The sequence below is a fragment of the Anser cygnoides genome, chromosome 2 (assembly GCF_040182565.1).
Source record: "Anser cygnoides isolate HZ-2024a breed goose chromosome 2, Taihu_goose_T2T_genome, whole genome shotgun sequence".
In the NCBI taxonomy this organism is placed as follows: domain Eukaryota; kingdom Metazoa; phylum Chordata; class Aves; order Anseriformes; family Anatidae; genus Anser; species Anser cygnoides.
The window spans coordinates 104,512,536-104,537,989 of record NC_089874.1 but is presented as its reverse complement, the minus strand read 5'-3'; the positions used below and the strand labels follow the sequence as shown (position 1 = coordinate 104,537,989).

Sequence of the window (25,454 nt, the reverse complement as noted above, 5' to 3'; positions counted from 1 at the left end):
TTTGAATTTTAATTTAACTTGATGGACATAGAATTCAGAAGGAACCCAGATACTTCTCTTCAGTTTTAAATTCTAAACCCGATCATCAACTAGGTCATAGTTTACCAGGAATATTTACTGTTTTTCTCTGTCAAAACCAAAATCCATCTTGTGGGCCAGTGGGGTTACATATTATTATTTTTTATTATTTACTTAATGGTATACAAAACCAGAGGGAATTTGAGATAATAGGGGCCTAAGTGAGAATCATATAATTGTGTAAATATGAAAATAGACATTTTATGGGAGAAGAGACAGCTAAAAAAGCACAAAAGTATCAGAAAAAAATCATGCACACACACACAAAAAAAGTCATTCAAACTTTCAAGTTTATGTTTTTGGTAAGCCCAAAAGAATGTCTACTTGACAGAATTGTCCTTATAGTTTATGACTAGAAAATATTTATATCACGTTTGCATATGTGTAATATAAGAGTCCTTTCTAGTTCTTGGTTTCCTAGGTATTTTTTTCAATAACTTGTTATTTGTATATGAAAATGTGAAACTGGTAATTGCAGTATTGTACAACTTGATAGACAATGACAGTTTGTATATTTCACTGGTTTCAATCTTTTTATGAATTGTGATTACAGTGAAGAAGGCTATCATACAGCAAGGAGCTTTCAGTGTTTACCTGGTCATCTTCCCTATTTTTTTTCCACACAAAAAATATAAATATTTCTCTTGTGTTTAAAATAAGCATAAAGGCACTTCATAATTTTACAGTAAAAATGAGTGCATGATTGGTGTTGGTGTACCAATCCTAAGGTAAGGGAGGTAAAAGTAGTTAATTACCTTTTAGGGAGGTAAAAGTAGTTACTCTGAAGTTTTTTCATTATTTTCAGGTAATTTCTGGATTTCTGGAAGTAGAATTTTGGCAGTCATTGTAGATAATTCTCTCTGATACTCACTGAAAAAAAAAAAAAAAAAGAAAAACGAAACAAAACTTTATTTTTTTTTTCCTTGAGTCCATAATAGATTCCCCTGAATTCAGCAGGATGGTTTTATACAATTCTTCACGTGAATCTATTGTTTTAAATGGGACTCCATCAGGTATGCTATGATCCACTCAGATGACATTTGAGAGATGAATGCAGTAAACAACGTCTGAATAATCAGGACTTTTATGTGCTGTATGTTAATGTATGTTACTGCAAACTGCTAAAGCAGCATTAAGGGTTATGTAAAATGGACATGGTTCCTAGTCTTTTCAATGAAGATATTCATGTTTATTTATTTTAGCATAATTCATAGTCCATAACAACTTGTACTTAAAATAAACCAATAAAAACAGTGCCAGGATCAACATGGAAAGAAAGATCTGTGAAGTAAAGGGTAATTTCCCTCACCTCATTCAAAGTATTTTCCTTTTCTTGAACTTATTCATACCCCTCTGCGTATTTTATTCCATGATTTACTCTTTTGGTAAATTAGCCATATACACAAAGCATTTTCTCTATTATCAGATGGAGAAAAGGAAAAAAAAATAACAAACAAACAATAAATCAGCAACTTTTCTTTAATGTCAACATAGTACAATGATATCAGCTTGCAGCAGACTTAAATATTTGAGTAGCACCAGAAGGAAGAAATATTTGATTACTAAACATGCTGGGGCTCAGATTTATGTGTTGTTATGAATATAAACATTCATTAAAAAGTTAGATTTGTTGCAGGTCTTGGTGTCTTAAAATATTGTCAGACACAATAACATTTATCATTTATCAGTATAGTTCTGATGGACTAAATGGTGTTCTTGGCAGACTTGCTCACAATCAGAAATAAAGCAGACTAATTTTTTTTTTCTATGTTGAATATTGAGGTAATTGTCAAATAAAAATGTAACTAACATTTGTCTTCCATTTTCTGTGAAAGGGGTGCTATGGATTCCAGTAGTATTTGATTGCTTTTCTTTTAGTTTCCTTTTGTTTTTTTTTTTCTTTTTAGATGAAAAAGAAAAAGGAATTGTAGCAATAGTCACATATACTGTAAACAATCATTCAAAAACTGCCTCATGTCACACACTGAGTATCTCTGAAGAAAACATCTGTAAGAGACAAATTCACTAATTTATTCAGTATACTTTATTGTTATTTCAATAGTTTTTTATTTTTATTTATTTATTTATTTATTTAGGAGAGTATTATGATCTCTAATTCATAATCAATCTGTGGCTCACAGCTTTCAGTTCAATCAATCTCTTGCTTTAAGTTTGCAGAATAACTTTTGGTGGGGGTGAGCGGAAATGACCTCCATGCACAAAGTAGTGGTGAAATCAAGACTCTTGAAAATGTGTACTAATTCTTCTCACTTTAAAACCTGTACAGGGCTTTTTGTGTAAAGCACAAAAAACATTGATTTTAAATTTTCATTTCTGGTCTGTGTAAGCTGAAACAGGTGGTTTACAGGTATCTGATTGAGGTTGCCAGAGGTTTCTTTTTATTAAAAGGGAATTCTTACCTCTTTGGGTCATGAGTCTATATGTCTTATTTGTCTTACTTATAATTTTATGTTTTTTAAGCTGTTTGGAGAATATTCCAGAGAGAATGCTGTTGTTAAAAAGTGACAAAGAGAATTTCTGGTTGAACTGGCTTTTTTTTTTTTTTTCTGTTTCTGATAACATTGTCAGTCTACAACAGATAAAATCAAAATTACATCTTCTTACTATAATGCTTGGCTTGTCTTCATCTGTATTTTAAATGCTTCCTTTTGAAAGCTGGAAATCATAGGTCTCTAGAAACACTTTCCTAGCTTTTCCCAAGTTTTATAATCTACAATCTAAATTAAATTTATATGAATCTCTCCTGTCTTTGTTTTAAATGCAAACACATAAATACACAGGTTTTTAAAAAGCAGATTTGAGTAAATGATTTCACACTGCCCTTTGCTTCTGTAAAATCAGTACTTTTGGGAAGATTGTATTCAGGATTATTTCAGAATATTTAAAAAAAAAATTGTTTTTAATTAAACCTCAAAGACCAATCTAAACTCACTCTGATTTTTTTTTTCCTATTTTTCTCTCTTAAGTCAGTAAAGACTTTATCCAGAGGTTAGTGCTTGCTGACTCCAAGATACACGGTTCCTTTGCTCTTTTGTTATGAGAGACACGTATGTTTGTGATGTTGTCAGGGAGCAGACAGGCAGGCTGCTCTCTAAGTGAAGGAGAGCTGGTAGGCTGAGGTAGTGCTGTTCGGGGTCCAGTCCCACAGTACTTAAGCCAGGTCAGCAGAGCAGGTTCAGATCCAGATTATCAGAAAAGTCCACAGTGATGGGGAAGGTGTGGGAAGCCAAGTCCATTGTGGACCAGGGCTGGAGCTCAGCTCTGGATCATAGATTAATAGAATGGTTTGGCTTTGAAGGGACACACCTCTCAAGCCTGTCCAGTTCCCTCTGGATGGCATCCCTTCCCTCTAGCATGTCAACTGCACCACATGGCTTGGTGTCATCCACAGACTTGCTGAGGGTGCACCCAATATGTGTCACCAACAAAGATATTAAACAGCACTGGTCCCAATACCAACTCATGAGGAACACCACTTATCACTAATCTCCATTTGGACATTGAGCCATTGACCGCAACTCTTTGCATGATACCATCCAGACAATTCCTTACCCACCAAGTGTCCCTATGTCAAATCCATGTCTTTTCCATTTAGAGACAAGGATATCACATGGGACAGTGTCAAATGCTTTGCACAAGTCCAGGTAGATGATGTCTGCTTTTCCCCATCCACCAGTGCTGTAACCCTGTCACAGAAGGCCACCATATTTGTCAGGCATGATCTGCCCTTAGTGAAGCCATGTTGGCTGTCACCAATCACCTCCTTTTTTTCTGTTCGCCTTAGCATAGTTTCCAGAAGGATCTGCTCCATGATCTTGCCAGACACAGGGGTGAGACTGACTGGCCTTTAGTTCCTTGGCTCTTTTTTTTTTTTTTTTTTTTTTTTTTTTTTTTTTTTTTTTCCGTGTGGCTAGAGCCACATATATCAAGTACATATATTCTCTTGTCAGTGAAGACGTAGGGAAAAAAGGCCCGTTTTCCTCCAGGATGGGAGGTTCCCGTCCCCCAGCAGCTCTAGTTTAAAGCCCTCTACACCAGCTTGGCAAGCCTGTGACCAGAGATGCTCTTCCCCTGCTCTGGCAGGTGGGCTCCATCAGCTCCCAGAAGACTAGGTTTCTCAAAGTGACTCCCATGGCCTAAGTAGCCAAACCCCTGTCTGTGGCACCAGACCTGCAAACATCTGTTGATTTGCCAGCATCAAATGTGTATTGGATTTATGTGGCAAGGGTTTGGTAGCGGTGGTCTGCAGGGGTGACGTCTGTGAGCAGAGCCCAGGAGATGCCCCATTTCAGAGCAGAGCCAGCTTCAGCTGGCTCCAAAAGGGACCCACCACTGGCCAGAGGTGAGCCAGTGAGCAACACTGGTTGGGCCTCTGGGAGAGCAAAGTTAATGAAGGGAAAAAGAACTGCTGCACAACACCAGCTGGGAGAGAGGAGTGAGAAAATGGGAGAGACAGCCCTGTAGACACCATGGTCAGTGCAGAAGGAGGGCAGGAGGTGCTCCAGGCCCCAGAGCAGAAGTTCCCCTGCGGCCCCTGGTGGAGCAGGCTGTCCCCCTGCAGCCCATGGGTCCCACACGGAGCAGATCTCCACGCTGCAGCCCGTGGAGGAGCCCCCGGTGGAGCAGGTGGATGTGGCCTGGAGGAGGCTGCGGCCCATGGAGAGCCCCCGCAGGAGCAGGCCCCGGGCCGGAGCTGCAGCCCGTGGAGAGGAGCCCACGCAGGAGCAGGGGGTCTGGGGGGAGCTGCCGCCTGTGGGGGACCTGTGCTGGAGCAGTTTGCTCCTGACGGATGGCCCCTGTGGTACGGAGCCGTGTGGGAGCAGTTCTTGAAGAGCTGCTGCCTGTGGGCAGCCCAAACAGGATCAGTTTGGGAAGGACGGCATCCCGTGGGAGGGACCCCATGTGGAGCAGGGGCAGAGAGTGACTGTGAAGGAGCGGTGGAGACGACGCATTAGGGACTGACCACAGCCCCCATTCCCCATTCCCCTGCACTACTCAGGGGGATGATGTAGAAGAGGCTAGATGGAGATGAAAGGTGGGTTTAGTTTATTTTTAATTTCTTATTGCTCTAGTCTGCTAGTGGTAGGCAATAAATTATATTGATCTTCCTATGTTGAGTCTGTTTTACCTGTAGCAATCACTGATGAGTGATCTCCCTGCCCTTATCTCAACCGTTGAGCCCTTTCTGTCATATTTTCTCCCCCTTTTCATTTGAGAAGGGGGTGTGAGAGAGTGACTATGGTGGAGTTTTGCTGCCCAGCAGGGTAAAATCACCACAGACTCGCCATTTCAGTCCCCTTCCCTTTGACCAACAGGACTGATGAAGAAAGTGCCTACACTCCGGAGTCCCTTGCTGCTGCTCCCAGGTCTCCGTAATCCCTCTTGATACTCCTCAGACTGTTCAGTGAATGTGTCATGTTAGAGGCACAGCTGCAATGTAGCTCAGGAAGGGACTGAGTGAGGAAAGATTCACATTAAAGGTAGCCATGAAGTGAAGACTTCTGCTGAGTCTTCTTCCAGCTCTTTACAACAGCTCACATCAGCTAGCTGGCCTCAGATGCTGCAGGCTGAACTCCTGGAGCTGGGTGGGGAGTATGCCCAGTGCTTTGATGGGGTTGGGAGCATGAGTGGAACTGGGAATGCATTACTCACATGTGGAGACAAATTCTGTCCACTCAAGAGGAAGCTGATCTTTTTATCTGGGAGTGACAAATTCACACATGAGGACTTTGTGATGTTTGTGGTCTGAGATGATACCTGAAAGTTGGGATCTGGCACCTTCCCCAAATACTTTGAGAGCATTACATGAAAAATGTCATTTTGAATAAGCATAAGATATTGTTTGGGAGAACTCTGATGAACAACAAACCAATAAGAATTATTAACATTCTGAAAATTAGCCAGTATAGTAGCTCAGATAATATGAGTTCTAGTACTTTGCTGAGCAATGATTTATACTAAAATCAATGATACCAAACTTGTCTATTAAATGTACTAACATATACAAAATAATTTTGTGAATATTCTAGAGATCCTTATGTATCTGGTATATTAAATATTAAAAATTATCATTGTAGACATGAGCTTGCAGCCATCGTGGGTGCACTGAATTAAATTTTACAGACGCAGATAAGTAAATTTATCTTTCACATCACCTCTTGCCTTGATAGTCATCTTGTGCTTAATTGCTTGACTGAAATTCAACCTTGGATACCTTTGTGATTTCTCTCTACATGAAGTCAGCCAAAAATGAATTGGTATTGATTAGCATCATCACTGTGAAAAGGTGAACTTTGAGGCTTAGAATTTGTGGTTGTGTATTTTGGCAGATGCTTTGTAAAAACTTAGGGGGTTCTGGTGTACCAAATCTATCATGGATATTTGTAAGATGTTATGCTTGTATATTTATTTAGAAAGATACAGATTTTGTAATTCACTGAACAGTGTTTGAATAACTATAAATCTGAGCAATCTGAGGGAGAAATAATTTGTTGGTAGATAGAACTATGTGATTCTTTTCTAGTTACTGTATATAAATTCAGTGGATAAAGTTTAAAGACATCATTAGGAACACATGAGCATCTAGCATAGTTTTGAGTATTGCAGTTAACATCTTACACTCCTGTCACTAGTGGGAAGACCACGAGGGGAAAAAATAAAAATAAAAAAGAGGACAGGTCAATCCCTATTCCATGTTTAATATTAGTACAGATGCTTATCACATTCTAGAGGATTTAGTTTTATATTTCTAAGACTGTGAGGTAGCACAAATGTAAAATATGCAAGCTTTTCACTCTATCTTTCTCTACCCAGATGGGAAAAACAAACAAACAACAAAAATGACAACAACAAAGTTAGTAGTTTAGTAGCTGTGTAAAGTCTTTTTATACAAGGAGAAATCCATAATGTAAAGATAATTACTGTATAGTAGTATATGGTTTGAAAAGTTAAAATTAGTTCCCAGTTAGTCTGCCAATATGATGCAGAGCGTAAAAGAAATATATTCCTTCCTGTCTTGCTACTGTACATAATCTTAGATCAAAAGCCCATTTCAGTTGTAAGAACTGTTTTGAGCTGTCTCCAAACAGTACCTTCAACAGCATATCAACGTGTTAAGACTTACCAAAGTTTTAAGAGTAGGTACGTGTATTTTTTTTTTTTAAGAGGAACATGTAATCCATTACAAAAAGGAACAGCCTGAGGAAGAATCTTTTTGTTGGCAGAATAAAATAACTCTAAACATAATCCATTCAATTTTTACCTCTGAGAAGTTGCTTTTTTAGTTGGTACCTATTCTCTGTATTTATGTGAATGGACTTAGAATTTGGATATGGCTCTAATGAATTTGGTAATAAGTATATTCTTATAATTTCTGAGTTCTTTTGTCTCTGTTTTCCCATTTATTCCATTTGCTAATAAAGTGTCCATACCTAAATGACAGAAAGCTTTGGGTAGTATGGGTCTCATTTTCAAACAGAGAATATCATGGCTGGGTTCTGATGTATACATGGAAACGTTCTGAATCATCAGCACTGCTGTTTCTATATTACTGGTCTTCGTTATCAGTAACAATGCTTGTGGAGAAAAAAACACTTTGGTTTTTCTTTTTTCCTACTTTGCTCAATCTTTGGGGAAATCTTCTAGTTTATCAAAACACTATCTAGAGAAATATCTGGAAAAGACTATGATTGTTGTTAGTAAATACTAATACTTCCTATTTTCCATTTAATATGATTTTTGTCTTTACCAGGCAGACAAAAAATACTTATTTGCACTTGGATTCTATGTGTATATATATATATATATATATATATAAAATAAAATACATATACTTCAAAGGATCATTTGTCCTTTGATAATTTAAATATGTTCTTGAGAATCCTAGCAAACTGCATGAATGATTGATATGTTTGCTCACTTTCATTTTGATCCATGCTTCTAAATGAATATATATTTTCATGCATATTGTTTCATCTTTTCCTGACATTTTCTTTCCTGGAGGCTTTGCTCAGTATTTAAGAAAATTCAAATGGCATGAAAAATATAATGAAATGATTTTAAATGGATTAATTTTTGTGACTCATTGTTAATGTTTGATTTTACTTAGGAAGAACTTTACCAAGTATGTATCTATCTTCAACTAGACAACAGGTTGGAATATACTTACGCCTTCACTCTTATCTGGCTACAATTCAGCCCCAGTTAGAAAGCTATTTTACTTTTGAGGGGAAATGTGATTCAATTTCTTTTGTGATTTTTTTCCACATATATAAGCTATTTGCTCTTGAAGATATGGTTTTGACTGAGGAAAATAGGAGCAGCTGACTCACTATAGCCGCCCAAGTTGAAGGATAAAAAAATATTTAAATGTAAGATTGAATAACTTTTCTCAGTTTTTCCATTTTTCCATTTTTTTACATTCACTGTTTTCAGTTATAATTTATGTGGTCTTAAACAAAAACAACAACCAAATAACCAAACCACAAAAAAACCCACACCCACTTTTTATCGCTGTGTTCTATTAAAATCTAATACTACATAGTATAATGTCCCTGGAACAGGACACTGTAACATTTAGGCATGTGCCTATCTATATGTATACATATGTATGTCTCTTTACATATATGTAAAATTTATGTTTTAGTATCTACATATATTGCTGTATGTTCAACTTATTTACAGTCAAGACCATGACATAAAATGGTCAGACCAGAAAGACTAAAACAGGCTTCTCAGTGTGCAATGTGATTTGATAGTGTCATGTAGCATTCTTTTGAACAAAGGCTTCTCAGCCTCAGTGTGTTGAACTCTCTGTGAAAGAAACAAAAGTAGACAGGGATCCTGTCATTGAAACAGTTTGAGCTGGCTTTTGTGGTTATCTGGAGACCTTTTAACACAACGGCACCACTCTTCCTATGAGTTTAGTTGCATGGCTGGATCTCTTTTTTAGTAATGTAAAAAGATGTGACACTTTACGTCAAAACAGGTAAGCCTAATTCTGAGTTTAGTTAAATTCAGTTGTGAGGAGCTGGTCAAATATATATATATATTTGTATATATATAAATATATATATTTGTATATATATGTATAGGTACATATATATGTACAATACGTACATATACATGTATTATGCCTTGGTATTCCAAACACTTTGCATAGTTTCATTACTGAGAACACTTCTGGTCCATGGGACATGTGAAGAACTAGGGCCTTAAAGAACTGAAAATTTTCTAGAAATAAGGTGGGAAGAGACAAGTTTATTAATTTAGCTAGATAATCACATTGTTACAATTAACAGGGTCTGAATTAAGTTTCTCTGATGTCTCATTCTCTTTGTTTTACATACAGCAGCTTTTCATTATCTGCCAGAAATTTATTTTAGAATAAAAGTAAGCAATATATGAAAAACAAAACAAACAAACAAACAAACAAAACCCCACCCACCTCTCTATTTCTTTCTAAAGCCTTCCTTGCCTAGAATAATGTGCCTTCCACTGTTGTCAGTCTCCATACTTTTATCAAATAGTTGATTCTGTCCTTCATTGAACTAAAAATTGTAAAGATCCTAATATTTTTACTTTTGTATATGAGCAGTTTTCATATTTTTTTTTAGTCCATTGAAAGAACCTGAATCTTTCATTTGCACATTTTTAATCTATTTTAATCTGTTTTAATCTTTTGATAAGTATCTATTGATAATAACTTGTTAGTAGTAAGTACTTGCAATCATAATCTTCCAATAAATATGTTAGTACCAGTTTGGGCTATAAAGATCAACTTGTTTTACCTCTGTTTTTCATTTTTAAATCTGAGGAGCATTTATTACATTCTTGACACAACCTCTATCTCCTTGTCTCTGAATAAAATCAGCTGTGAGATAATTACGTCCTATGACTAGTAATGTGGCTTTTTGTTGCTACTTTTAATTTCTCCTGTATGTGGATTAGATTTGTGAATTAAGAAAACTTGTTTTTCCTAAATTAAGGTAGCACTAGTGATTATAAAAGATAATTATGTTAAGATTATTAATTATGATGTTAAGAAATAGGGTAGTGTGAAAACTTAAAATCTTTCCTTTGGTTATTAGGATAGTAGTCTCTAGTGATGAAGACTTAATTTATCACTTCAGTATAATGAATATTTATTGTAGTAATTCTAAAGTAAAAACAGACAATACATGAAAATGTGATTATACTTCATCTTTAGGGAAGTAGAAAGTGAACTTTGACACTGTCAGACCAAAATCAATCTCAGTGTAATTTAAAAGAGTTTTTTTAATAGTGTTGTTCCATAAATAGAATGGAAAGAAATAAGATTTTGGTTGCTAGTTACTATTTTAAAATGTTATCTATCTTATGATTTACTATTATGAAAATACAATTTATGAAAAACTTGTTGTTCAAGTTCTTGACTTTACATACCATGGAAAAGTACTACATCTTGGACTGATTTTTAAGATGCCCACCTTATTTTGAGGTGAGGCTGTTAGCTTCTTCTTATAATAAAAAACAGATTTTATTTTATTATTCCACTTCCCTTTTCTTTTTTGTTTGTTCTCTTGCTCCCCCCATAAATTCTTCCCAGGTGGAAAGGCTGAAGCTTGAGAATACCTCTGAATGGGGAAAGAGAGAGAGACTTGAAGCAGAAAAGCAAAGTTTGGAGGAAGAAATCAGAACACTGAAGTTGCAGGTGAAAGAAAGTCAGGGACTTCTGGAAATGAAAAATAAAGCAACACCAATTAAGTTGAGCTGTGATCGTCAAAATATACAAAGTAAGCTGCTGGTTAAAAATAAGGTATGTGCATTTCTTAGTTTGATTACTTGGGGAGGATGAAGAATTACTATTTCAAAATGAAAATAATAATAATAATAAAAGTTGTCCCTAAAACAAGAGCTATAAAAGACAGAACATCTGTGTTTGTGCATACTAGATATGCACAATTAGTGCTCAGTGACTTTGAATTTCTGCAGGGTACAGAAACGGAAAGATTTTTTTCATTTTTAAAAAGAACCATGGGAAATTATAAATCTGAAAAGAAGACTATGGAGCAAAAGTTATGACCAGGAGGAACTGAATAGATTAATTAATCTTTGGTAGCTACAGAGTCCTGATAAAGGTCAAAGCAAACAAAATGTGAGACAAATCATTTATCTGTCTTTCTGAATATTTAATATCTTTTTCAGGAAAGAGAAAACTGAAGGAGGAATAATATTTCTTATTTTATATTCTTCTAAAATCTGTTCACTTCTAAACCATTATTGTATAGCTATAAATAATGATGTGATAAATTATTCAGAGACACTTATCTCTGGGTATTTCTTCTATCTTATGATTTTCTATGCCAGTACATTAAGTAGTAATCCAGAAGACTTCCACTTTCATTGAGACTCTGAAAGCTGTATAAGAGAAAGCAAAATCTAACAACAAAAAAATGTAAACGTACATACTTGATGTTGCAAACTGGGCAATGAGAAGCATTCTTATTTGCTTAGATAAGAAATCTTTTAATGCCATTTTATGTGCATTTAGTGTTGAACAATACCAACTAGAGGAACTAGGACCAGATTCGAGGTATTGTTACACTAGGTAATTTTTCTTGGGAAAGATGAGGAGAGAGGCTATTCTATACCTGAGGTCTGCTTCTAAATGTAATGATTTTCCTGTATTTCTGTGGTGGCTCAGGAACAGCAAATTGTATTTCACATATATAGTTTACCTTTATAGAATATCTTCTTATACAATGAACATCTGTTTTTGATTTTCCATTACTGGTATTTATTATATCATATGATATGAAGATTTTCATGATTTCTTTGTAATGCAAGTAATTTGAGGTTAGAGACATGGCCAGAAAGATGGATATCTGCTTTGGCATGTTACTGTATTTCAAATACCTTTTAGTTATCTAGATATTTTTTTTTTTTAATGTTACTTGCATAGAATATTAGACATCTGTGATCAGGTCTATCTGTTAGTATCATGGCTGTGAGAATACTTTACATCCTTTTATCAATGTCAAAAGGTGGATACGAAGCTCTAGTATCTCTCTTTTCCTATTATAAAAGTGCATGTTCCTGTAGTGTTTGCATTTTCATAGCTGGTGATTTCAGGATAAGATTGTCTTCAAAACTATCAACTATCAGTTTCAATGAGAAAATTAAAAATGATAATTTATTAGCAGATGAAACTGTAAACCATCATCTAGTAGCTTGATAGTAGTTATCATCCAAAGAATAGGATGGGAAAAGATTTATTTGCAGCTGTTCTCTCTGTGATTCACAATAACTCCTGCAAATCATGGAATCACAGAACATCATCAAAAAACATAGAATGACTTTGGATTCTAATCCAAAAGCCTTTTTTTTTTTTCTTCCTTTTTTTTTTTTTTTTTCTGGCATGGTAGTTTGAGTTCAATTAAAATAACATGCTATACACAAGACTAGAAGAGTGCATAAGGATTTCTGTATGACATGGGTGATGGTTAGATGTTTAGGTAAGCAAAAGGAAACATGCAAGATTGAAATCACAGCTATGCAGAGATTTTTATCAATTTTAATATGAATGATTACAGATTTCCATTTACATTTTTTACATTTACATTTACAGATTTACAGGTAATGTGTTGTAGACTGAACTTGAGAGCAAAACAGTAACCTAATACCCTTGCTTCTCCAAAATCTGTATATGCAATATGGAGATCTGTTCTAGTTGTTTAGAACAGCATATAGTGATATTAATTGATGTATGTCTGATTCATACTTTTAAAGGTTATAAACAACCAATTACAACTTTTTTTTTCTTTTATAACAGTTTATAAATGGAATATAACAGAATATTAGGGTATCAAAAGACAGAGGGATATCCTTATGTAAATAATTTCATGTTGACGATGTCTTGCTCTTTAATATGGACACCTCTAAAATATATAGAATGCATGCAATCTCTTGCCATGTATACAAATTGAAGTTCTGAGTAGAAAAGTTAATATGAATCATATTTTGCTCAAAACACGAAGCTTTAATATTACTCTTAGCTGGCAGTATGTTGGTTGAAAATGTTTCCATGTGCAGTTTTTAAAAGGTTAACTCCTGTCATACAAGATGAGAAAAACTGATGAAACAATTGAGATCAAACGTTGTTACTACATTGTTTTATTGGTAGAAGAATGCCCTTTAAATTAATAGCTGTATTGTTAGATGAGTAGAATGGCAAAAAATATTAAATGGATCTACCTTGTTCATCTATGAAGGGATAAAATGAAGAAAAAAAACTTGATGGTATAAATCAATACCATCATACTATTTATGGAAAGAGATTTTCTATTTCAGCTGTAAATATCACCTTTAGGCAAATTTATATGTTAATTTCAAGAAATAATAACTGTGTTATTTTGTATTCTCTCTAATTGTTATGCTAAATGTCTGTTTATTAAGTGTTGATTCACTGAATATGTTTTGTAGAGGACTAGTACAGGATCTAAGTCTAGAATGCGAAGCTGTGAAGCTTGGGGATTCATAGACTAATTTATTATTTTTTTAAAACTTTAGTTTCCAACTTTAATATAATAAGACTATAATATTAGAAAAAAATGCATGTATCTTAAAGATGTGATGACATATGCATTTTTATGAAACCATTTTAGCTTAACATTATTTAGCAAGATTGCTAAGTAATGTTAAGCTAATCATCAACAACATCAACATTTTAGGTTTGATTTTTCAAAAGTAGGAAGCACTCAATTTTTTATACAAATTCTTTGAAAAATTAAGATGTGCTGGGTTTACATGGCAAGGTGGTGACAACAGGAAGGGGGCAAGGGCTGCAGGTCTCCTCTCGAAGGCAAGGATGGCAAGGATGGGCTCCAGTGGCCCCACTTCAGGGCATGGCTGGGCCTAGCAGCCAAAATGAGTGAATATCTAACAGGCCACCCTGGCCCTTCCACCAGAATGCCATTGTGGGTGTATCCCCTGCTACACAGGAAATATTTCATTTTTATGATAATGTCTTGAATGAGATTTAATTCTTATAGATATGAACTTCTGTTTTGGAATGATTATGATGTGAATGACATCCTTCCTAAATTTAACCATAAAAACCTCTAAAGGTTCTGAGTCTAAATTACCACTTCCTAAATCTATTTGTTTGTTTATTTTTACTCGAATAAGGATTGAATAAGGAACAACAGTTCAATCATTGCTTCTTTAAGATCTGGGAAAATCAAAATAATAACATTTTCAAAAACATGAATTATTTGTTTTATTACTAAAAAACTAATAAACTTTCTGCATCTTTGTCAAAATATTAGTGAAAATATATTTTAAAATTTATAAATTATTCAAAAAATTAATCACATGCTGCAATCTACATGAAGTATGTAAACTGACTTCTATTTCATATTTGTATACTTGAAGAACAGATACAAGCAACAGATCACACATTCTTTCCTTTTAATCAAATATTGTAGCATGAAATGTCTGAAATCCTAAGTTCAAATCTGTCATCTAAAACTAACCAACTAAATGACACTTCCTTCCTTCCCCTGCTACTCCCAGCCCTCTCCCCACCCCTTCCCTCCACCGGCACAGGTCAAAGGAGTGTTTCTTCTCATCCAATTCTTAATAGATTTACCCCTCAGTAGATAGGTTTTATGTTACATTAGGAAATAACAGTTCAAATTATGAACAATTTTATAAAACTATTTAATTTATATTTTAACCAGAACAGTATCTGCTACAGGGAAAAAAATATATCTTTTTAACTATGGTATTACCTCCTTCCAACTTTACTAAATTTTCTTGAGTTTCACAAGTGACTGGTGCAAATATGGAGCAGCTGCTTCATATTAGAAATAATGTGATAATAGTATAGCAAAAATAAAAGGAAGCAGCACAACTGGAATAAAATATAAACACCTTGTTTCTGCAGGGGCTTTAAATTTCCTTTAAAGCAAAACTGAACAACAAAACAAGAAAACAAACAAGAACAAAACAAATAGAAAAAACGAGTAACATTTTACAATGTACACCAAAACAACTCAGAAAGACCTGATAAATATCCTTTTATTATGTATCAGGAGAAAAAAAAAACATTACAATTTAGTATTGGATCAGTTATTGTTATTAATCCTATTTTAACACGTTAACAAATGCTCTTTGTAAGTTTATATATATGTATATATATATGTATATGTAGAGCTGTGGAAATAGACTGAGGAAAAGTCTACTGCTACTAGAACTTCTTCCACTTCCTAAATCTTTGTTTTATACCCGTGCTACACTTCTCAGTGATTACATCTTTGAACAGGCTTTAACAATTTTGCCTGCTCATTTCTTGCTTCTCCTTCCACATTTTGTCTCAGAGACCCTTCTGTACTACATTTTGCAACACATAAAGAGTTGTGACTGTCCACTGGTGTGGACTTTTTCTCTTGTCAATCTAATCATTAATCTCATCTTTAATAATATTTGGGAATTAAAACATTCTCCATTTTTGCAAGTGCTTGGAGCATCTCTGCAGTGCTTTCTTACACTGTGAGAAAAGCCTGTGAGAATAAAAATGAGCTGTTCGACCCCCCCCCCCCCCTTTATTTTTTTTTCAGCGTCTGTGTTCCAAATGGAAAAGCCAGTACAAAATGAAATGTTCATGAAGGAGTTATTTTTAGGCTGTTTATAAAGTAGCCTTTTTATAAATACAATGATTAATGAAAACAAATAATGTTTACATCTATTGTCTTTTGCTACCTGGTGGAAAGAAAAAAAAAAGTATTACCAGGTGCTTTTCATCTCTAAGCAGGAGTGGATTTTTTTTTATTTTTTAGTTTCAGACATCTCTGTATATGTCAAACCTTTGTCTCCAGTGTCTGCAATGTTCTAATAGATTACTGCTAATTATCCCTTTGGATGAGATGCTGTTGGATCAGAATAGAACCATAGGATCATAGAATATCCTGAGTTGGAAGGGACCCACAAGGATCATTGAGTCCAACTCCTGGCTGCACACAGGACCAACAAAAATCAGACACTATGTCTGAGAGTGTTGTCCATACACTTCTTGAACTCCAGCAGACTTGGTGTTGTGACCACTTCCCTGGGGAGCCTGTCCCAGTCCCCAACCACCCTCTTGGTGATGAACCTTTTCCTAACCCCCAGCCTGACCCTCCCCTGTCCCAGCTCCATGCCATTTCCTCGGGTCCTGCCGCTGTCCCCAAGGAGCAGAGCTCAGCACCTGCCCCTCCGCTCCCCTGGTGAGGAAGCTTCAGTCCGCCACGTGGCCTCCCCTCAGCCTGCTCTGCTCTGGGCTGAACAAACCAAGAGACCTCAGCCACTCCTCATACATCATCCCCTCCAGACCCTTCACCATATTCACCATTAGAGATCACTAATGTGTGTCACGGTAACATGCATTTTATATAGTATGTGAATCACAGGTGTGCATATATATATATATTTATTTATAAAAGCAAAATATCAGTTACAGTTTTGGTTATTCAAGTGCTAAATACTTTTCTCTTTTGCTAAAAAAAATATAAAATATACTACAGGTAGATTCATACTCTATTTTATTTTTCCCAGAAATATTTGGATCATTTAAAAGTTTATTCATTTTTATTTGTTCCCACTGTTTACTTGAATGTAGAACACTTCTAATGAGATACAGCCTTATTACTCTAAGCTCCATACAAACCTACCGTAAATTATTAACCAGAAAAGTATTTACAGTTACAGTTGTGAAATAAAAATTTAACAAGTGATTGAGAATAATAAAAGGAATGAGATAAGGTGACAAACGCTGCATCTGCACAGATATACATGAACATTTTGGTTCGAAGAAGTAATGGGGCTTTAAGACAGGTCTCCTAGTATCCCCTGTTGAATCGGTATTGGTGTATTGTTGGGTGGTTTTGTACATGCTTTACTGATTTCTTCTGTAGCGGACTATGTGGGAAATTTTGCTTCAGGTATTCACTGTAGTTTTTCCAAGCCCTAAGGGCTTGACAGGGCTGGACCAATGTCACTTTTTGAGGAGGTCTCCTATTGCAGGTGCAGCCCTCAGCACCTGCTGCTGCAGTCTGCTTACCAGCTTTTGCTGTGCTGACTTAATAGTGTGAACACAGACAAATACAGAAGGGAATGCAAATCGCCACCTTGTCAACAGTGGTCAGAGGTCTGAATCAGTCTAGCCCAGCATGTGATCTGCCAGAGGTGCTTCAAGGAGGCACCACAGTATGGAGATGAAACTTTATGATTTGCCTAGGTGAAGTATGAGTAGTAACGGCTTGTAATAATTGCTATGTGTTTCATTACTGGTTTTGTGTCACAGATCTCTTTGATTGAGTTGTTAATGCATTTTTTAACTCTTCATCAGAAAAAATACTCAAGAGAACATTATGGTACTATTGTTAAACACTTTGATACTTCAGTTAGCACTGTTCATCCAACGGGGAATTATCTTTGTTTCAATACAAACCTCTGGGACTACTTATTGTGGTGGTTAAGCAGCAGTGGCTGCACAATTTGAGCCCTTAGCAGTTTTTTCAAAAGCAGCATGTTTTGTCAGAATTACCACTTGGGATACAGTTGCTTTATACAACTCTTCTTTCTAATCATATTTGTGCTGAAATGGTCAATTCCATCCCTTAGACTGAAACTGGGGGGAGAGATGGACAGAATGGTAAACAGAAATTCATTAATAAAGATATTAATGTTTGGGTAATTATATTTCCTGTTAGGCTTAGTATTCTTTTCCTAATAAATCTTAGACTTTTTTTTTCTTCTGTTATTGCACAATATACTTTAAAAATAAAAAGTATTTTTGAAATAAAGGAACATTTATAATTGTACAATCTCATTTTGAATGATAGTAGCAAACTGGATCTATACCTCTATCAGTAGAATCAGAACTGTTCTGTTTTATATTCCTTTATAGTTTTCTCTGTTAAGTTTCGACACTTAGTATTGTAGACCTTTCTAGGGTGCATTTCAGTTGACCCTACTTTCCTTTACTGCTTTAAATACCCTAGTAACTTTGTTTTTGTTGGTATTCCTAAGCTTTCTAAATAATTTCATTTTTTTTCTTTTTTTTTTTTTCTTTTTTCTCCTGTGGCTTAAGTCAAGTCTTTCTTTGGGTGTCTACTGGTAAGATCTTCCTATGGCATGGAAATTTGTCATTTATCTCTCTTTTCATGTGCCTTCTTCCTTATCTTTTCCCACATTCAATAACTAGGTATTCCAGCATGTAGAAGTTTTCATTTATTTATTTATTTATTTATTTATTTATTTATTTTTCCTGAGTCAGATAAGTATGCTATATTTCTCTTAAGTTTTATTTTTTTCTCCCCTGTTCTTGGACTAGAATGTGGTTTCAGACCATTCCTGAATATCTGTGATAAAAATAAAATTCAGAGTTCTTCCTTAATTAATCTTAATATCTTAATTAATCTTAATATCTTAATTTTTTACACACACACCCCCCCCCATTTTATTTATTTCTGAAATATGTTCTTTACATATTGGTGGTGCTAGAAGGTTGGGGATTTTTTTTTTTTTCTCATAATTAAGCTGTCACTTGGTAAAGACGAATGTATATATGAAATTGTGTTGCTGGTCAATTCAAGTTTTCATTATTCTAAATTCAGCCTATCAAATCTGTCTATTACAGCCTCAATTAGGTAGAAACTTTAGCCGTGTTTGGAATGATATCTGTAAGCTTAACTTCTAGCTTGTATAAAGTGGCTGCTTTGAAGTATCAGACTTTAAGATTTGCTTGTTGACTAATTCATTTTTTAAAGTGGGGAAAAAGGGCTAATTATGGAAATTGGTCTTAATTAGCATTGGGTCTCTTTTTTATTTTTTTCTCCCTTGGAAAAAGATGTGGTTTGTGACATTTCATACCAGGAACATAATGCAGAAACAGACAGCACTAGATGTCTGAAGTATGTGCTTTGTCCTGCTGTGCTATGCTGTTCTCATTGCTTTCAAGATAGCTATCTTGGGTTATTATGTTCATTGAGTCTTCATTCCTGTAAGACTGTTCTAATTTAGGTCTGATGTTTGCCTTTTATGCTGAATGAATTAGTGTTGGAGTCTCTTTCTCCAAGTAATTCTGGTCAAACTTAATTAATAAAGGTTGTCTTTTCATTATACTAAGTTTTTATTTTTATGCTTTTCTATTTATATATTTATTAATTTATTAACTACATAAATAAATCAGGCCTTAAGAACTGTTTAAAAATTAAGTCTTGTGCAAAAGGAGAAAACTGAAATAGGATCTCTACCTTCTATTTTATTATTAAAAACAAACAAACAAAACTGCATAAACATTATTTTATAAAGCTGAATACCTTTTGTCTGACCCAGTCACTTTCTGTATGCTTTGCTTTGCTCAATTTAGGGATATTGACTTGTCTTAGTTTCAGAGAATTTGTAAGGAAGAAAAATAATGGCTGATGAACAAAGTTACTTCTCCGTCTGAAGAGAATGTCCTTTTATGTATTTATTTATTTATTTATTTAAAGATAGCTTGACCAGAACTTTGTTTAATGCTTAAGAATGAAAAAAAGATGGTTCCTTAAAAAACAAATGTTGTATCCTACTTCTGCCCTTCATAATGCAGAAACATTGTGGAATAAATTACTTTTTTGGGGGTAAGGGAATAATGTTTAATATTTCTAAACTGTGTTTAATTGTTGTTGAATAGGAGGTACATTAAAAAAATACCTTCAAGACATTCTTAATATTACATGAGCAGAGGAAAGCACATATTTTTCATCATTATTTTGCATTTTGTCTACAGTCAGATATACCAAGAAGTCATTTAAGAGGACTTCAGATACCAAAGTCAACACTGATTTATCCAGTTTCTGATTGGAATATTTGGGGTGATTACTTTATTGTATTGCTCCCTCTCAGCTTGTATTATATGCATTCTTTCATTCACTGATTAATTCCTTCTTTTTTTCCTGTGTTTTTTCAGATAGGTGACATTGTTTGGTTCCATATGTGTCATCCTATTACCAGGGACATTTATTATCATATTACCAAATGTGTAGTATAAATGAGCAGAAACCATGCTGAAAAGAGATTTCATTTCTTTAGTGCAAAAGAACATACTGTATTCAATACACTATTGTGAATATACCATGCCTGAGCAAGGCATGGTAGAATCTGAAAGTTTTCTAGAAAATATTATTATGTTTTCTCTCATTATAGTGTTTGCAAGAGGTCTTTGAAATTTACCAAGTGATTAATCCATGGAGACTATTATCTTCTTTTGCCAATGTTGTGTACATATATTGTAGCTATAAGAATTGAAATTTCACGTTCTCTTATGTTGTACTACTGCAATTTTGGTATCAGTGTCAAAGTGTGTATGTTGACCTCTACCCAAATATGTCAGAGATCCACCTGTTCCGAAAGGAAAGGGGAGCCAGGAGCTGAGCACAGCACCACGGTCGGACAAGGCAGAGACTTTCATCCTTTCACCAATCCCTCAGCACCTGAGGAAGGAAAGCAGAGTAGATTAGGTGGTGGCAGACTGGGTCAGCTGAAAGTCCAAATCACTAGGCAAGTTCATGGTGACTCTCCAGGAAGCCAGTCAGTGAGGTCTGAGGCCATGTTAATGGTTGATTTGGCCAAGCACAGGCATGGCTGCAAATATGACATGGCTACTGGGACTGGAGCCCAGGCAAGTCCCGTGGGAGAGCCTCAGCGTAAAAGCTCCCAAGGGAAGGAAGAGAAGCCTTTGCTTAGGGTTTCCAGCAGAGCATTCTAGAAACACTGTTTTCTGGTCCTTCCCAAGCAGCTGAGGAGCAGGCCCTCAGCTATGCTCTCTGCCCTGAGCCCAGGCAGACAAATCTTAGGAAGGGGATACTGATATTCCCCACTTAGTATCAAATGATTGTATCAGCAGTAGAGCATGGCTAAGAGGCTACAAAGCAATTTTAGAATAGAGAGAAGTTCAAGAGGTTCAGCCCATTCTAATCAAAAAAACAAACAAACAAACAAAACTTTTGTCTTTATATTGATTAAATATGATCTATTTTTAGTATTGTTTTGTGATTATTGGTTATTGTAATAAATTAATTGGTTGCCAACATTTATGTCCTATTGAAGGTCAACAGTGCAAATTGCTGACCTTCAAAGGGATATGACTGTAGCAGACTCTCATAGTTGAGTGGAAATATTTTTCGCCAAGTCTAATGGCCTAGAACTGATTAAGTTGAAATTGGTTACGGTACATTCACACTCTTGTGGTTTTATGATTAGTAGGTGTAAAGGTGTCTGTAGTTCTGAATTATCTTAGACATTTATGTTTCATCATATGTACAGAAGCCACATACCATGATTGAAGAAACTGCTTTTTCACAAGAAGTTATATTTCCAGGTAAGTGTAAGTGAATGCTTTTGCCAGTTCTTCATTGCTGGCTCCAGTGGACTAAAATGGTATCAATTTACATGAAGGATATTGTTTATAAAATCTGGAAGAGCATGGTATTCATATCTACATAATCTGCCTTCTGGCTGCAGTGGGTTAGGTGAAGAAAGCTATTGATGCTTCTCCTTGTTTCAAACACTGATGATTGTTTGAGGGTAAGCTTTTCTTTCATTGGCCTGATTGGGACTTTACAGGAAATGTAAAATATTTAAGAGATGGTAGTTTCTTCTATGCTATGGAAAGATGTGTGGTAACTTTTTGTATTAGTACATGATTGTACATGTAAGAACTGATTGGGGTTGTATGGTTATCTTTGTGAATATATTTTCATATTTTTAATCTTAAAAAAGTCGGTATGTCAGTGTAAAAATATTTTAATGTATGATATTGTTTCTGTTTATAGTATGGAAGTTCCGTTTGACAGATACAATAATAATGTTTATGATTTAGATCAGAATTGATATTTTGGGGTAATCAGATGCATCTCATTATTTAATGCCTTTTAAAGAAGCATACAGTTTCTTAAGATATGAGACACAGCACTGTTTTACTTTCCTGTCCATATAATATATAATGTGTGTGTGTGTGTGTATATATATATATATATAAAAGCAACTGCAGAGGGATATTTAAGTGATAATACTGTTTTGTTGTTGGGGTGCTTTTTTTCTTTTTTTTTAAATAATGAAGTCTGGAAAACATCAACTCCATAAGCCCAAAGTTTTTATGAAAATACACAATGAGAACATAAGGTCCTAGAATAAACTAAACTGAAAAATGGAAAATCTAGGAAAAGATTTTCTGGGAAAAAAAATAAAATTAAAAAAAAATGGAAAAGCCTATTATCTAGGCTGTGATAGATCCTCTTAAGACTATTTTGTTGAAGCTCTTCCACATTTAATAAATCACTGCAGAGTTTGTTGAGGTGTTCAATTCCTAATCAGACTGAATCATCTAACAACCTGATATGAAGACCCTGTGTATCTTATTTCTGTTCATCTTTTGTTATATAGCTTTTCACACAAAAAGAAATACAAACAACCTCCCTTAATAATAGAGTAAAGAATAAAACCTTGGTTTTATTCTAACATAAACTGACATTTTATTCTAACATAAACTGACTTTTTTTTTGCCTGTCAGTTTCATGGATAGGAAAGGTGTTGAGGTTTAATTCCAACACTGCCAGCTTCCTCAGAGAAATAGTTTAATTGTACATATTTGAAAACAACATTAACCTGAAACATAATAGATAATTTGTGAAAAGGAGCAGTTAGTGTCTGGAAATTAGAGTTATGAGGTTGATTTCCATTCTCTGTGATTACTTCATTCAGCTGTACTCTTTCTACCTATGCTGAACCTTTCAGGAAATAAGGGTTTACATTTCTGATGGACATTGCATTATGACTTGAAGATCCGTTTGTTGCCTTTAAAGATGTATTTTTTCATTCTGTCAGTAAAGAGTGCAAATTGTGTTGAGGTATAACTTTGTAGTAGTGATGATGGACTTTTGACTTCCACATTTATTTATTTATTTATGGCAAATAAAGAAGACAAAATGATTGTTAAGTCCAAAAGCTGTCCTGTCACAAGTGCACAAGGTAGAATAGAGGCAATTGAGGTTTTGTTTTTAACAGTACTTTGGACATAAACTTAGTATTAGAGCCCCACTCATCCAGGCTTTTTTGTTATTTCATGCTTCATGACGACAGTTCAGTTCTTTCTTTCTGTTCTATTTTGATATTAATATATATAAAAATACAACAGTAGAACACCTCTAAATTTGATTGTCCCAGCAAGATTTAGCTAATAGATTATTTTTCATCTTAATAACTTTCCTGTTGGAGAAAGTTACTAGTTAATATTACTCCGGTGTGCAATACTGACACGGTACCACAACTTTCACACCTCCTCTTAAATGGTTTCAAAACTTGTATCATATCCACATACCTGAATCTCTTAGTATGGCCTCTGAATGCACTCAAAACCCAGAAATTATTTAGCTATCCTATCAACATATTCAAAGTGAAGAAAATATGATTGTTGCTAAGTGGGGTTCAGACAACCAACTTCTTATCATAGGCACTGTACCCCCTCTTTTTGTTTGGAATTGTTCTGTATTTCAAAAAAAAAAATGGTATGGATTCATATGAATACAAGTAATTATAAAAATATTATTATGGTCAGTTCTGTTAGATTATCTATACAGATTTATTTTTTCCGTAGTATGCTTTTAAAAGAAAAAAAAATCACCCAAAGGGTTCTGTACCAAGGGACATCCAAATAATCATATTCTTTAGCACTATACAGAGTGTAAAAACAAGCTAAAGTCTTCAGTTTTGATGGTGACACCATCAATAGATCCACCAATAGATCCTTTATTTGAAATAAGATACTGGTTATTTGAATACTTTAAAGCTCTGCTGAGATTCTCAGTATTCTCTGAGAATGTGCTGATTCTCTACTGTTCATGCAAACTGTAACACAAAAAGAAACATAATAAACTTGTCCATTTAAAATCACTCCAATAGAGCTTGAGTAGAGGGTTACTTTTGCAATGATATCTTTATCATAGCCTATACCTTTATCTCTTCCTTTCTCTCCTCTTGCTCCTTCTCTCCCACAAAATGTAAATGAAAATTAAACCCCCCACAAACAAAAACATAAAAAAACACTAGTAATCAAAGATCATATAATGTGACTCAAATTGCAACTTGTCTTGATGTCAAAAAGCATGCCACAGTCCTTTGCCTACGCTGTAGAAGGCTTCATATTTAACTGGATTTGGGAGAACTATTAGCTCTCTAGTTTACCCACTCTGCAGCAATAGCTTTTTCTTTATGCCACACAGCTCAACTATTGTTGGTATTAGATCTTTAGTCCTGACTGGGTTTGCTTCCCCACTTCTCTTTTTCAGTTTAATTCTTTCCTATTATTAGTGTATATATACATAATTCTCTATTCTGTGTATGTGTTACTGTCTGTATGTTTATATAGAACTGTGGGCCATATACCACACTTCTTTAAGCCGTATTCGAAAATAGTTCTATTTTTACTGGAAGGGAGGGAATACAGTTTAGCATTTTACGCATTATTATAGGAAGAATCTCTCATTTTCATTACCTCAAAACAAACAAAAAAACTCTCATATATATATATATATATTTAAAATTTTATAGGGTTATAGCACATGATAATCTACTCTTGGCTTGCAGGCAGTATTTTCTTCTTCAACAGTTAATGTTAAAACTTTAATAAAGTGTAGCATACAACTTAACTCACCGCCATCACTCAGTTTACAGCAATGTTTGAGAAGCATTCTATAGTATGTTCCATGGACTCTATAGTCATGTAATATATTTAAATACTTTTTAATATTAGTAATTTACAGGTGTCTTTTGTCAGAGTATCCTTCAAGAATGTCAATTAAAAAAAATGATTTTTTTTGAGTATTGCAGAAACTTGCAAACATCTTAAGATAACAAATTTATACATATATATATATTTAAAATGCCTAGTTACTTTTAACCTAAGTATTTTTTACCTAATAATTTTGTGAATGTTTCAGATAAACAGTGAAATATGAGAATGATGCAAACATGACTGGAGTGAGAAGAAGGATAGAGAGGTCACAATAAAGAGTTTCTTCGTTTCAGCTATGAAGCTGATTATCACAACTTTTGCCACTTAGATATTCGTTAAGGATTTACCTCCAAATTAAACATATCAGTAAAAAGGAGATTACAGTTTGAATAGTTTCATTTTATTAAAATTTTAAACTTAATTCATCTTGATGTTCTTTTTCATGACTGGGGATTAAGGTTTAATTTAGGTAATATGTGGTTTTTGTTTTGTTCTGAGGTGTAAAAACTCTGGAGAGATTTTAAGAGTTCTAATTTGCCACAAATGTCATGTGTGTCTGGAC

At 34.7% G+C, this 25,454-nt stretch overlaps 1 protein-coding gene across 7 annotated transcripts in view; it reads left to right on the top strand.

Moving 5' to 3' along the window:
- Positions 1-25,454, top strand: part of CCDC102B (coiled-coil domain containing 102B) — a 169,778-nt gene that overhangs the window by 41,563 nt on the left and 102,761 nt on the right. For 4 of the 7 annotated variants that reach the window (XM_013191006.3, XM_066992743.1, XM_066992742.1 and 1 more), the window contains one exon: positions 10,685-10,894. The exons of 1 other annotated variant lie outside the window; for it this stretch is intronic. In XM_013191006.3, the coding sequence (XP_013046460.2) occupies positions 10,685-10,894 (210 nt within the window). Of the gene's footprint in view, positions 1-10,684; positions 10,898-25,454 lie in introns of those variants that run through there. 2 more of the 7 variants (XR_007169805.2, XM_013191015.3) reach the window with 1 other exon arrangement.